Genomic DNA, 13,418 nt, shown 5'->3' with positions numbered 1-13,418 from the left:
TATACAGAAAATTCGATATTTAACTTCAAACTTCTTCATAACATTTTTATATTTTATATTTAGTTTCAACGACTTGACTCGATGTCCACTGCACAAACTTTAAAACTCCGGGATTAACACCTTTAATCAGAGAAATACAGGGTTACCAACAAAGAATAAGACTATAAAAACGACCCGCAACTCTGAAAATATGGCGATTACAAGGAAAAATTTAGTATTCCGTTAATAATATAGTTTTACTTGTAAAGTCTTTTTAATGATTGGGCAGGAATCAAGGTGAGAGTTGGAACCATGGATTCGTAAAGTCGTCTTTGAAGTCTTATCCTTTGTTGGTAACCCTTTCTGGTAGTAATTAGGTTTCTAACGTCTAAGAATGAACCGTTGGGACTGTCTGAGCGCTAAAGGTTTAAAGGGACTGTAATACCCAATTCACACGGCACTGTGATCTCGCCAGGGTACATTTGTTACATAAAACGTGCTGGGTCGACTCTTCACTGGGAAGCCTAACTATAGACAGTGCAAAGGACTGCATATACGGTAGGTCGGCACGGATCATTCAACTTTTAGACTGGGGTGATGTACAAGATGTCGTTTTTCTAGATTTAAAGTGTTTAATTGTGATAAATCCTTCATGTTTTCCTTCAGTTGAAATGCGCGCAAGTCACTTTTGTAGAGAATCCACAGTTAAAAATAATCAGTTTTCAAAATAAAAAATTTGATATCTAATTCATACTTGATCAGACAAAGCTTTTAAGGACACCATTGTGAATCAGTTATTGCAATCTTTGCGTGAAAAATAACTTGAAATTATGCTTACAGTCCCTTTAAGATGCAAAATCACTTGAAATTATGCTGACAGTCCCTTTAAGATGCAAAATTTTTCCTCTAAGGTTAGTTACTGAAGAATTTGCATGGGAAAAATGTTCTTTTGAATCTTAATCATCCAGATTCTAACTTTTATTTTTTAGATATTATAGACTTTTTAAAAACAAAAACTTTTTATCATTCCTTCACTCAATGCAAATTTCTCAAGTAAAGAAATAGCTTGATGACAAAAATTTACAATGTTAGTATGGTACAATAACATTGGAGCCAAACAATTCCGTTATCAATGGAATAATCTAATAATTGCACTTGTTCATAAACTGTCCATATTTTGTATTAGGTTGGTGGATTATATCAGATCTAATCTGTTGGTGGATTATATCAGATCTGATATGTTGGTGGATTATATCAGATCTGATATGTTGGTGGATTATATCAGATTTGATATGATGCTGGATTATATCAGATCTAACATGTTGGTGGATTTTATCAGATCTAATATGTTGGTGGATTAACGGACGGAAAAGAACTGAAAGAGGCCTACTCAACACAGACGGAGACTGCACTAGACTCTGCACAGAGGACAGAGGCCAGAAATTCAACAGAACTCATTAGTATTTCCGGACTACGCTTTATCCTCCTGCTTATTGCATAACAGGCAGATTAAACAGGAAACAGGACTGACAAGGGAATACAGGAAAGACGCAGGAAACAGGTAGGAAAAAGGTAGGAATCAGGTAGGAAACAGGTAGGAAACAGGTAGGAGACATGATACAGGTAGGATACAGATAGGAAACAGGTAGGATACAGGTAGGATACAGGTAGGATACAGGTAGGATAAAGATAGGAAACATGTAGGAAACAAGTAGGAAACAGGTAGGAAATAGATATGACACAGGTAGGAAAACAGGTAGGAAACAGGTAGGAAACAGGAAGGAAAAAAACAGGTAGTGGATAGGAAACAGGTAGGGAAAAAAATATAGTGGAGGATAGGAAGCAGGAAAGAAACAGTTAGGAAATAGGCAGGAAACAGGTAGGAAACAAATATAAAACCTGTAGGAAACAGGTAGGAAACAGGTAGGAAATAAATTGGTTATAGCGGATTGGAAACAGGCATAAAACTGGTAGGAATTTGTCAAAAAAATAGTTATCTGAACCCCGGTGAAATATTATTAAACCTTATGATAAAACTTCAGTAACAGGTGGCCATTGTTTTTTATCCAATTTTATTCCTTTCATTGTTGCCTAGATAATTTAATTAAAAAGATGGATAATTTGATAATTGGTGATAAAAGTCTAACCTCTTATTTTTATGAAATTAAAAAAACATATTTTGTAAGTTTCCATTACATGTTTAACAACTTTTCACCTCTAAAATTCATTTAGTCTAAAGTTAATTTAAAACATGTTAAAGTCGTTATTTTTGCTTCTTTTCTTGAGGTCATTACTCCCTAATTTTTATTTAAAAACATTTAAACTATGTATTAGCAAACTAAGAAAATATTTTTCCCGTCAATCTTCTGTAGAATATTCTACCTGGAAATATCAGCAATATCAGAAATATCAGAAATACCGGAAAAAAAAGAAAATATGAGAAAAATATATCTGAAATATTAGACGCTTTTTAGGAAATTAAGATTGAGATTCTGTAACTTTTTAGCTTTCACCGAAATGATCTTTTTATCGTGATATTTTTTGATTTTTCCAATTTATTTCAAACTTGACAACTATTCTCAACTAACAAATAAGTTTCTAAAATATATGTTTGTGTAAGAAAAGAATGAATTATGAACAGGTTACGATATCAGGTTGCAAAGATGTAATAATTAGAAAATTTGAAAATCATAGTATGATGCAGAGTAACTGGTTTCTTTCAAAATAATCATGTAAAATACAAAATAAAAAAGAACTTTTATTTTCTGTTTACGCCGCACCTGATTTTTAAACTAAAAGTTATGAAACAAATTGGGTTTTTGCCACACACTCTTCTTTTCTAATCCCTATTTCTATGCAACCCGATGTCGTAGTCCTTAGATATGTAAAACTATGAGCTCTGTTAGATCAAATAATATAAGTTTGAAATATCAAAAGTTTACACCATCAAGCTACGTGCAAAGATGTAGGGATTAGAAAATTTGGGTTTGTGGCGAAGATTCAATTCCTTTTGAATTTCCTTCAAAATCAACTGGAACACTGTAAATCTATCCATCCACAGCATATATATATATATACTTTGTGTGTATGTCTGTCTGGGTGTCTGTCCGTTTGTATCCAATAAACGACAACACGGCTGAACCGATCGGGCCCAAATTTTGTGTGGAACCTCTCATAACCCCAGGGAAGGTTTTAGGGGCTTAAAAATGGAGAAAAATTGGGAAATTGTTTGATTTGTTTTTTTAATGCGCCAATTAGAAAAGGATATCCGACAACATTTAAAAACGATTTTTAATGGCCAACTTTCAAGGCAACAGTTTAAAGTTAAAATGATAAAATCCTAGCGCTATATATTTGGACAAGCGTTCTTTTGCATTTTAATACTTTAGTTAAGCATAAAGTCTGATGTTATGTCTCTATAAATGTTTGGTGTATTTGTATTATTTTGTATGTATATACAATATATATATATTCTTTAGATGTATATACATAGTAATCCCACATGTCTATCCCTAGGTAGTAAAGTTGACCTTCATGGCTGACTAGCTCGAATATACTCTACTAGGGGAGTATTGACATTCCTAGGAACAGGTGTAAGCAGTATTCATGCTACAGGGTGTCTTAATAAAATAGTATTCACACATTCAACAATGTGTCTCAAAACAGCGTATTTTTTTAAACTGTAGACATGACTTAGGACATTTCAAAACTGTAGACATGACTAAGGACATTTCAAACCTGTAAAGATGTTACATGGTGTTTTAAGCCAGTAGAAATGATAAATGGTGTCTCAAAACAGTATAAACGTTATACAAGGTGTCTCAAAACAGTATGCATGATACAGGATGTCTTAAAATAGTGTCTATGATACAAGGGGGGGGTGTCTCAGAGTATGATGAAGGGAGTCTTAAAGCAGAATACATGATGCAGGGTGTCTAAAAGTAGTAATTATACAAGACTCTACGCATTGGAGTGTCTCAAACCCTTAGTATTGTTCTGTATTTACTATTGCTGAGGTCTGAATAGTATTTGCAAATCGCTGGTGTTAATGGGTTTAAAATCCTGAGTAATGTGCCGCCTAGGTTTATCTTATCTGTCTGACTGCTGAAATGTTTTGTCTGAAAACATATTTGCAAATAGTAATCTAGAATCATCTATTGGTAAAAACAAGGTGGAAAGTGGAGTTGAAGAGTGGGTTTGCGCACAATAGATTGCTTGGAGTTGGTCAATGTAGGCTTTGTTTCTTATAATAAACTTAAACTTACAAATAAGGCATTTCCTGGTTCTGGTCTGACTCCCAATTTGCACTGACAAGTCAGTATTATTTTACTTCTGATCTCTTTGATTGTTTAACACTTTTTCAGTTTTACGTACTAAGTTAGTTTTGACAACAGTAAAACGTTTCAGTTTTGTTTTAAACGTTTCACTTGATGTAAATTCCAAGAAACGAGTAAATTTTACATTTTACATTTTTACATTTTACATTTTACATTTTTAATCAATGTTTACTCAGAAACCCTTTGACCGATTTGCCTCTTTGATTGGGGAACTCAATAGAACCACGGGAATGTGTTCCGCCTGGGTTAAAAGTTATAAATTGAGTGTGTTGACTTTTATAGGGAAAGTTTAGATTGCCCGGCAAGTCAGTAAATTAAAACATACAAACTTTTTTATTTTTTGTTTTCAATACCTTATTCAGTTTTATAACAGTAGTTATTTCTTACTAAATACTATATAGTTTCCTTCTTAAAGGGACTGTACACATAATTGCAAGTGAATCTCCATTTGTAGAGTGACGTTTTCGATTAACAACAGTACCCTTTTAACCTCTGACTGAACACGGACTTTTTTTATTTTGTCTAATTTTTTATAGCTTAACTTATATTCGAAAGCTGGTTTGAATTTACAAATCATATTATATACTTTTTAGAAGTTCAATGAATTTCATAAAAATCTGCGATAGACATAGAATGTTCAAACTTTTCAGACATACGCCTTGGTCAAGTTGTATGTTCTTTTGTCTTCATACAACGTACTATTTGTTTTCGTAATTTGAATCTGTCTTATATTTTATCAGTTCATAATGAATATCTACAGTCTTTAAAAGTTTTATATTTTTAGTCATATAACGCCAAAACTTTTCCGTTTTATAATTTGTTTCCTTCTGTGTCATTTGTCAAAAAAATGGAAAATTACCAATAAACAAAAAAAAATATTTGTTAAAAGTATATTAATCTTATTTGGTCTTATTCATTATGAGAAGAGAAGAGGGGGGGGCAGCGAACAATATACCCCTTTTGTTATTTTTGGATGGGAGGGGGGGGGAGGTGGAGGGTTAGAGGATTATGAAGGAAAAACGCTGGAAGGGAATACTGCTTAATGTTTACATTTGCTTGACAGGGCCGGAGGAGGTGGGGGGGGAGGGTATTCTTTTAATCCTGACAAAACAAATATATGAATGTTCTCTTACATAATGTTTACAGGATAGGACCGCATACCTAGGATATTATATAATCAAGACAGGAATAGAACTTCAGATATTCTTAATAAATGCTTCACGACAAAGTATTTCAAATCTTATATACTATTGAAGTGCCCGGCGTTGGCGATGGAATTTTAGAACACATGAAACAAATAACAAATTTAAGAAAAACTGATTTTTAAAGCCTATATGTTACCCCTGGGGGTATCAATGGGTTTGCTCAAAATATTTCAGCCATTTTGGTTCAGCTGTTTGGCCGAGCTATAGCTTTTCTTCTTTTTTTTAGTAAACAAATTATTTTAATATTAAAATAAGTTGTATTTGTAGCTTCTACGTATTTTTTTTTCTTGGATTTTACTTCTTTTTCTAAAAAAGTATATATATATGCAAAGTATACATTGCTCTAGAGACAAAATATTCTCGAAAATAAGTCCTCTTGAACTGTTGGTGAAAACGGAAAAAAAAACATCATCTAATGATTATATCTTGTTCATTTGTACAGGAGATTAAACAAATTTCTTGAGACCATTTGTCTGCAGACTCTAATTCATGTAATGAAAGGACTGTATTTTTTTGCCACAAACTCAAATATTCCAATCCCTAAGACTTTGCAACCTGATGGTGTAAAAATTTGTTATTTCAAACTTGAAATATTTGATCTACTAAAATGTATAGTTTTTAAAATCAGAAGTTTACGACATCGGGTTGCAGAGATATAGGGATTAAAAAATCACAGTTTTTGACTTATTTGATAGTTCTCTTTATTTCCATTTTTTTAAGACCATTCAGAAAGTTTTAATTTCATGTTTTTTTCCAGGAAACTTTTTCCCGTGACTTCTATTACCTATAGATTCTTACAATATATAAATAAAAATAAAGCTGTAATGGTAGTATTTATTCAGAAATTAAGATGTAACATTGTTATTTTCTGTTTGCCATTAATAATGTACTGCACAATACAGGAACCGGTTTTGAATGGTTTTGATTCAATTTAATTTCTAAAATAAGGTTTAATCACAATGATATGTTTATAACGTTAGAAGGGTTAACGGATTAAAATCAAGAAAAGAGACCATTTTTTGGCTTCGAATAATCGTATTTTTATCATCTATTGAATAAAGAAAATAACTGATAGAAGCAAAAATGTTCGAATTTAATCTGAAAGGTTAAACAAAAGTTTATAATTTTACCAAGCAACCTTTCACACTAAATTCTGAAGCAAAATAATGGTTTCATATTAATAATAAGTCTTAGTTAAATCATTATATTAGATCTGGATGAATTTAACGTGTTTACAAGGTTATAATTTAGACGTCCTAAAGAATTGTAGAGAGAGAGAGAGAATGAGAAAGAGAGAGAGGAAGTAAGAATGAAAAGAAAGCAAGCAGGAAAATGGCGGATTTGAATGCCGCGTCCGGTTACAAAACCGAAAAATGGCACTCAATTTGAATCAGCTGATATGGTCCCCTATTCCGGTTTACCGGGATATGGCGCCTCAAGAACTACCTTTTTTATCTACCCTTCACAGGGCGGGTCAAAGGAAGCGTCTGAGCCGAATTAACCATGGATCCCAGGTTGGATTTAAATGATATGCTAAAATTCTTTTGAAAGCCGTGGACTTATGTTTTGCGAACAAAACTATTTTTTCTTTCTCAATCAACAAAAACAGATAAAAAAAAATAATAATCAAAAATCATGTTTTAATATTATTCAAACAAATGAACAAGGAAAACTAAATCTCATCTCTTGAAACCCTCTGGACTAGATAAAGTTATTGAAAAATGGGAGAAACTGGAATTAAAGCAAAATTCCCGAATCCCACGTTTTACAAGGGCATGCTGTTAAGGGAGGTATGGTGCTAGCATTATTCTAAATGATATCGTTTCTGAGAGCTCTGGGTGATCATAGTTCTTGTCTCCTCAACGCGCTTGGACACCGAGCTCGAGCTCGAGCTTTGCATGCTCTTCTTCCAGCTGGACATCTGCGCGTTGTGTCCGGAGGCAGTTTTGAACCTCTGGAGGGACTCGGTGAAGCTCGGGCCAGACTCGATACTGCTTTCCATAGCACTGGAGTCATTCGTCTTGTTTAGGGAGTCATTTGTTTTGCTGAAGGAGTCGTTTTTTCTAGACTCGGCATAGTAACTGGTATGGGAGTAGTTAGGACTAGCTGTGTAGACCTAGAAAACAAAGAAAAATTAATTTTTAAAAATCATATGGATTGCAATGAATAAAAAGGATGAAATATTCGAATAAATGAATGGTATGCAATATTAGGAATATGGGAATGAAATAAATGAATCTTACTATAAGGAAGCATGTAACAAAACCAGAGTTTGGGACTTATAATCAGGGTTTCATCGTTCATCATCTGGGACTACCTCAACAAGTCCCACCAATAAAGGGGGTTTTGGTCCAACAGAAATTTATGAAAGGATAAATGAATGTCTGGCAGAAAGGATATATGAAAGAATGAATGAATACCTGTCTTGAAGTATAGAAGGTTGGGGTGTAATCATATCCTGAGGACTCATATCTAACAAAAATATAAAATTAAAACATTTTTAAAGTTTAGTTTATTTGGACATGCAAGCAGACATCACAAACTAAAGAGACACAAACTAAATAAATTATTTTTTCTAAATTTTGGCAATACACCCAACATAACTAAATAACAGGTTGTAGGTAAAAATAATAGAACGCAAAAAATGTAAATTTAACAATTCTGATATCATTATTATTTTAGTTTTAACTACAAACCTAAATGATCTAAGAATTTTAAATCATGTATAAAAAAATTGTATTATCGTGTAAAAGGTGTAAAAAAAAGGGAAAATGAAATGAACATAAAAAGTACATGCATAAGATTAAACAATATTAGCTAACTAGAATTTTGGAAAATTACTCATACTGGTCAATAAAATGTCAATAAAATGTTTAATAAAAATCTATTCTAAGGAAAACAGGAGACACACGGGGGCTCACCCTGTGACCCTAGTAGACCGAAAAAAATGGTCTCCTTCTTCTGTTTCTAAAAATATAGATTCAGGTCCGCTGATATATAGAAATATGGAAGAATTCAATATATCAAAAAACTAACTAACTACTAAATCTAAAAATCTTCAAAAATTGTGTTAGTAATATCGAAATATATCAAAATAATTTCGGAAATCTAACATTTTCTTAAAAATTATTATATGAACAGAACGTTAGGGAAGTAGCACAAACATTCTGTTTGTAGTTTCGATCAAAATGTTTTTAATTTCGATCAAAATGTTTGTAATTTCGATCAAAATGTTTGTAATTTCGATCAAAATGTTTGCAATTTCAAAATTCTCTTGAAATGTTCAATATAAGGAACAAAATGTTAGGGATTATACTAACAGTGTAAACATACACAACTACCATATACTAAATATGTTAAATGTTATTTTCGTTAAACATATAGGAACGAAAAACGTCTAGCTACAGACATATCTACTCATTTTATCGTAAAATGTTGTGCAATTTTTCATAATTTTAGTCATTAGGGACACTTCAATTAATACTAATTTTACATCAAAAATGTTCCAAAGAATTTCATATTTCAAAAGAATTTAGTCTTTGCCACAAACTCTGGTTTTCAAATACCTATACCTTTGCGATCCAATGAAGTAGACCTATGAATTTTGTTGGATCAAAAAATCTGAGTTTGAAATATCAAAGATTTATACCATCAGGTTGCAAATAAATAGGGATTTAAAAATTTGAGTTTGTGGCAACCGCTAAATTGCTTTGAATCTTTGAATTTTCTAATCTATTGAGTAGTAGTTTCCAGCAGATAGGTATATTGCACTGCTCGTGCTACGGCTATAAATTAGCCTAAACTTTTAACCCAGTTCTCTGATTATGTATTAAATCAATTTTAGGTCGGAAACTGCAGTTTAGAGAAAAGTTTGTTTCTGGGATTGTATACGTCATCTCAAGTAACCCTCGTTTTTAAAAGAAATATTTTCTCTTTAACACCTTTAACCCTTTGTCTGGTTAAAAATGATGAAATACTACTTGTTTTCCGGTGCAGGTAATAGTATATTTATGCAGCAGAGCAAAATATAAAATATATTAGTCATTGTTACTCAGATAAAGGTTTAAAGAAAATCTTTAAATGAAGATGGATTTGAAATCACATGGACAGTTTCTTTAAGCTGGGTTGAGAAAATACAGAACATGTTTTCAAGCTAGTAACGGACGTATTCCCCAAGTATAAGCTGAAAAAGGTCATAATATCTAAGTTTGTTTTGATGAAGAAACTCTTTTATTTTACAACCTTTTAATACCGACAAGAAGCCACATTAATTTTCATTTAAAACTCACGAGTTTATTTGTCAAAATTTTGTCGAAATTTTGACACAGTGCCAATATTCTTCAACTTTTTCACGCTCTTTCTACTTTCAAAAGTTGAGATTGAACTTTTTTCCACTGTATTTTCGACACCCACGCTAGATCCTCTAAACAGAAGTTTATTTCCATTACTTTTTACCCATAGTAAATAAAACAAGCCTAAAATTCAGAATGTTTAAAGTCATTTTTTTTCATTTTGTACTTATAGTTATATCGGCGTATTTTACAGAACAGTTAGTTTTAGTAGATGTTTACTTAGTTAGGTATACATACTTGCAACAAACTCTAATTTTCTAATCAATATATATCTATGCAACCTTATAGTGTAAATCGTTGATATTTCAAACTTAGATAAAAGGATCTAACAACATTCTTAGTTTAAAATATCAAAGGTCTTCAGCATCAGGTTGCAAAGATAACGGGGTTAGAAAACTTGAATTGCTGGGGAGTGTTCAGTTAATTTCAAGAAGAGATGTTACGACACAGTCGCTACATGCACCTATTTATTTTGTTCCCAGCACCGATTTCAAAAATGACATTATATCGTCGTCGGCTGGACTCTGGGGAGATGCGACCATACTCTCGATGGTTCGGAGTAAAATCATGGACAAGGCTCACCCTGTATAGGAATTATTTATATATTTCACCCTGTATAGGAATTATTTATATATTTCACCCTGTATAGGAATTATTTATATATTTCACCCTGTATAGGAATTATTTATATATTTCACCCTGTATAGGAATTTTTAGTTATTCACACGTGAGCAGTCCTGAAAGTCAATAATGTCCAATGTTCAAGAATGTATGAAGGTGTATAGAATAAATACATGCATTAAACTACTTCGCACATGCAAATAAAATTTTTGACTTTTAAATTTTTAAAATTTTAAATGTTTTTTTTTACATTTTCAGTCCATGCAAATATAAATAATAGAATTGTATTGATTGCTTTAGTTTGTTTACTGAATTAACTCTATCTGTTGCAAAAAAAACCCCTATTCAATCCCAAACCCTGAGCTAGGTTTAAACCTACCCTGAGTGTTCTGTTTCTGAGTCCGTCTTGTATCTCTCGATATGCATTTTCTTTAGTTTCTCCTGGGCCATCTTATATTCACGTTCCTTCTTCAATACTTCCTCTTGGATTTCAATATACTAAAATAATTATTGTGAAAATTAAATCTAAAAAATTAAAACGTTTACAGGTCAAAAACAAGGGGAAATAGTGAAAAGTGGCATGATTTTGTTTAAGGAAGTAAATTTTAGAATTTATTTTGATAAGTCTCCCATCGAACAAAACAAACAGTCGCACCTTTGAAGAATGATATTGCAAAGTGTAGATATATCAAATCGACATTTTTCGGAATTTTCATACTTTTTAAAAATCAAAATAAGTTTATAATTAGCGAACAGATTTCTTGTGATTTTTCCAAATACTCTTTTAAGCTAAAACTGGCAACAACATGCTTGAAATTTTAAGATCGTCAAATTCAGGGCTCCAAAAAGTATTTTGAATTGAGTTAAAATGTTGACAATGCAAAGTCGTTACGGTCTATATTAAACAGTTTTATGGGGGGGGGCGTGAAGGGGGGGTACCTGGGCTTGTGCTTTAACTGATCCTGCAGAAGTATCGATCATTAATCCCTCCTCCTCCTCATTCTCCTTGATGGAAACCTTGAAACAAACAAAACACATTAAATCATGTCGAATATTTAAATATCTTTCACAATTAATTGGTAGGTACCTGAGCTGCTTTGACCAGATTTTCGGTAGCTCTCCTTACTGCATTACTTGCATTCTCTAGCCTAAAAAAGGAGTTTATTCAATGTAGGGGAAACAAAGTATCCATAAAATATTGTTTATGTTAAAAAAACTACATAAAATATTGTTTATGTTAAAAAACTACAGAAGGATCTGATTATTTGCCCAAAACTCTTCTTCTCTTATCAACCCTGATCTCGAGGATATCTGAATTCTGCTAGATTTAATAGTTAAAGTTTGAAATATCAAAATTGTAAAACATCAGGATGCAAAAATATAGATTAGAAATTTAGAGTTTGAGTCATGTAATCAGTCCTTTTAGAGACTAACCGTTTAAGCGCTTGACTGTTTGGATCAGCTTTAACCTTGCAGGCCAGAAGCAGCTGAGCTGTGGCAGCAGAAACCTGATAAATATTTGAATGCTTATTTTTTATAATTTTACCCTGATGTAGGAATACTGTAATTTGAAAACCAAATTTTTGGACCCCCCCCCCCTGATATTGAGCAAAGAACCTATCGGCGTGAATTAAAGACCCGATTCACAAATGTACTGAGCAAAATGATGAATGGGTTCATATGCAGCAAAGACAAGGAAGTAAATTTGAAATATATTTTTTTTAAATAAAAAAAAGAAGATATTATAGTTTTTAAGGTACCGTTTAGAATCTGGTATTTAGGGTACCGTTTAGAATCTGGTATTCTTTAGGGTACCGTTTAGAATCTGGTATTCTTTAAGGTACCGTTCAGAATCTGGTATTCTTTAAGGTACCGTTTAGAATCTGGTATTTTTTAAGGCGCCGTTTAGAACCTGGTATTCTTTAAGGTACCGTTTAGAATCTGGTATTTTTTAAGGTACCGTTTAGAATCTGGTATTCTTTAAGGCGCCGTTTAGAATCTGGTATTCTTTAAGCTGCCGTTTAGAACCTGGTATTCTTTAAGGTACCGTTTAGAATCTGGTATTCTTTAAGGTACCGTTTAAAATCTGGTATTCTTTAAGGTACCGTTTAATAATAATAATAATAATAATAATAATAATAATAATAATAATAATAATAATAATAATAATAATAATAATAATAATAATAATAATAACTCACCGTCCTCGGATCCTATATGCGTCCTCTGCTTGACCTTCCCCTCCAGAACCAACTCCTTCTGGGCCTCGGAGGCCGCCTTAATCAAGTGCGAGGTTGCGTTTGCAATACTCTTCGCAGCCTCAAGAATCATTTCATCGAAGTTCATGTCCTCAGCAACAACCTGATAATACAAGGTTAAAGTTTGTCAACATCTTGAAGGATAAAGAAAACTATATTAATGGCTCGAATTTTGTCTTATTTCGATACATTTTTAAAAAGTTAATAAATGTTTCAAAAAAATATTTTAATAAATGTACATAAAAAATTAATATAATGATTCTACAATGTTTAAGCTTTACATAGAAGCATATCTTTCTATGTGCAGCTGGACTAAACTACAGGTTTATATAAAAGGTTTAATGTATACAGTACAAAGGATGGAACAGGGTTGAAGTAAAGTACAATACCCATGAATATGTTTGTATACTGGTTGATCTAATCCAAACCAAGAATATCAAACATATCTTAGGGTAGTGTACAGCAGGGTAGTGTACAGGTACGGTTCAAGGGTACTCCAGGTACAGCAGGGTAGTGTACAGGTAGGGTTCAAGGGTACTCCAGGTACAGCAGAGTAGTTAGTGTACAGCGAAAGTTTAAGGGTACTCTAGGTACAGCAGGGTAGTGTACAGGTAGGGTTCAAGGGTACTCCAGGTTCTGCAGGGTAGTGTACAGCTAGGGTTCAAG

At 32.6% G+C, this 13,418-nt stretch overlaps 1 protein-coding gene across 1 annotated transcript in view; it reads right to left on the bottom strand.

Annotated features, from left to right (window-relative positions):
* Positions 1-7,154: 7,154 nt before the first annotated feature.
* LOC111710472 (talin-2) overlaps positions 7,155-13,418 on the bottom strand; it is a 48,771-nt gene continuing 42,507 nt past the window's right edge. Inside the window, exons 34-40 of the mRNA XM_023484572.1 lie at positions 12,696-12,855; positions 11,929-12,130; positions 11,582-11,642; positions 11,434-11,511; positions 10,874-10,992; positions 7,942-7,993; positions 7,155-7,637 (exon numbers count right to left, since the gene is read on the bottom strand). Coding sequence (XP_023340340.1) covers positions 7,326-7,637; positions 7,942-7,993; positions 10,874-10,992; positions 11,434-11,511; positions 11,582-11,642; positions 11,929-12,130; positions 12,696-12,855 — 984 coding nt within the window. The 3' untranslated portion in view covers positions 7,155-7,325. The remainder of the gene's footprint in view (positions 7,638-7,941; positions 7,994-10,873; positions 10,993-11,433; positions 11,512-11,581; positions 11,643-11,928; positions 12,131-12,695; positions 12,856-13,418) is intronic.

The sequence above is a fragment of the Eurytemora carolleeae genome, unplaced genomic scaffold (genome assembly GCF_000591075.1).
Source record: "Eurytemora carolleeae unplaced genomic scaffold, Eaff_2.0 scaffold124, whole genome shotgun sequence".
NCBI classification, from domain to species: Eukaryota; Metazoa; Arthropoda; class Copepoda; order Calanoida; family Temoridae; genus Eurytemora; species Eurytemora carolleeae.
This window is presented reverse-complemented; position numbering and strand designations above follow the sequence as displayed.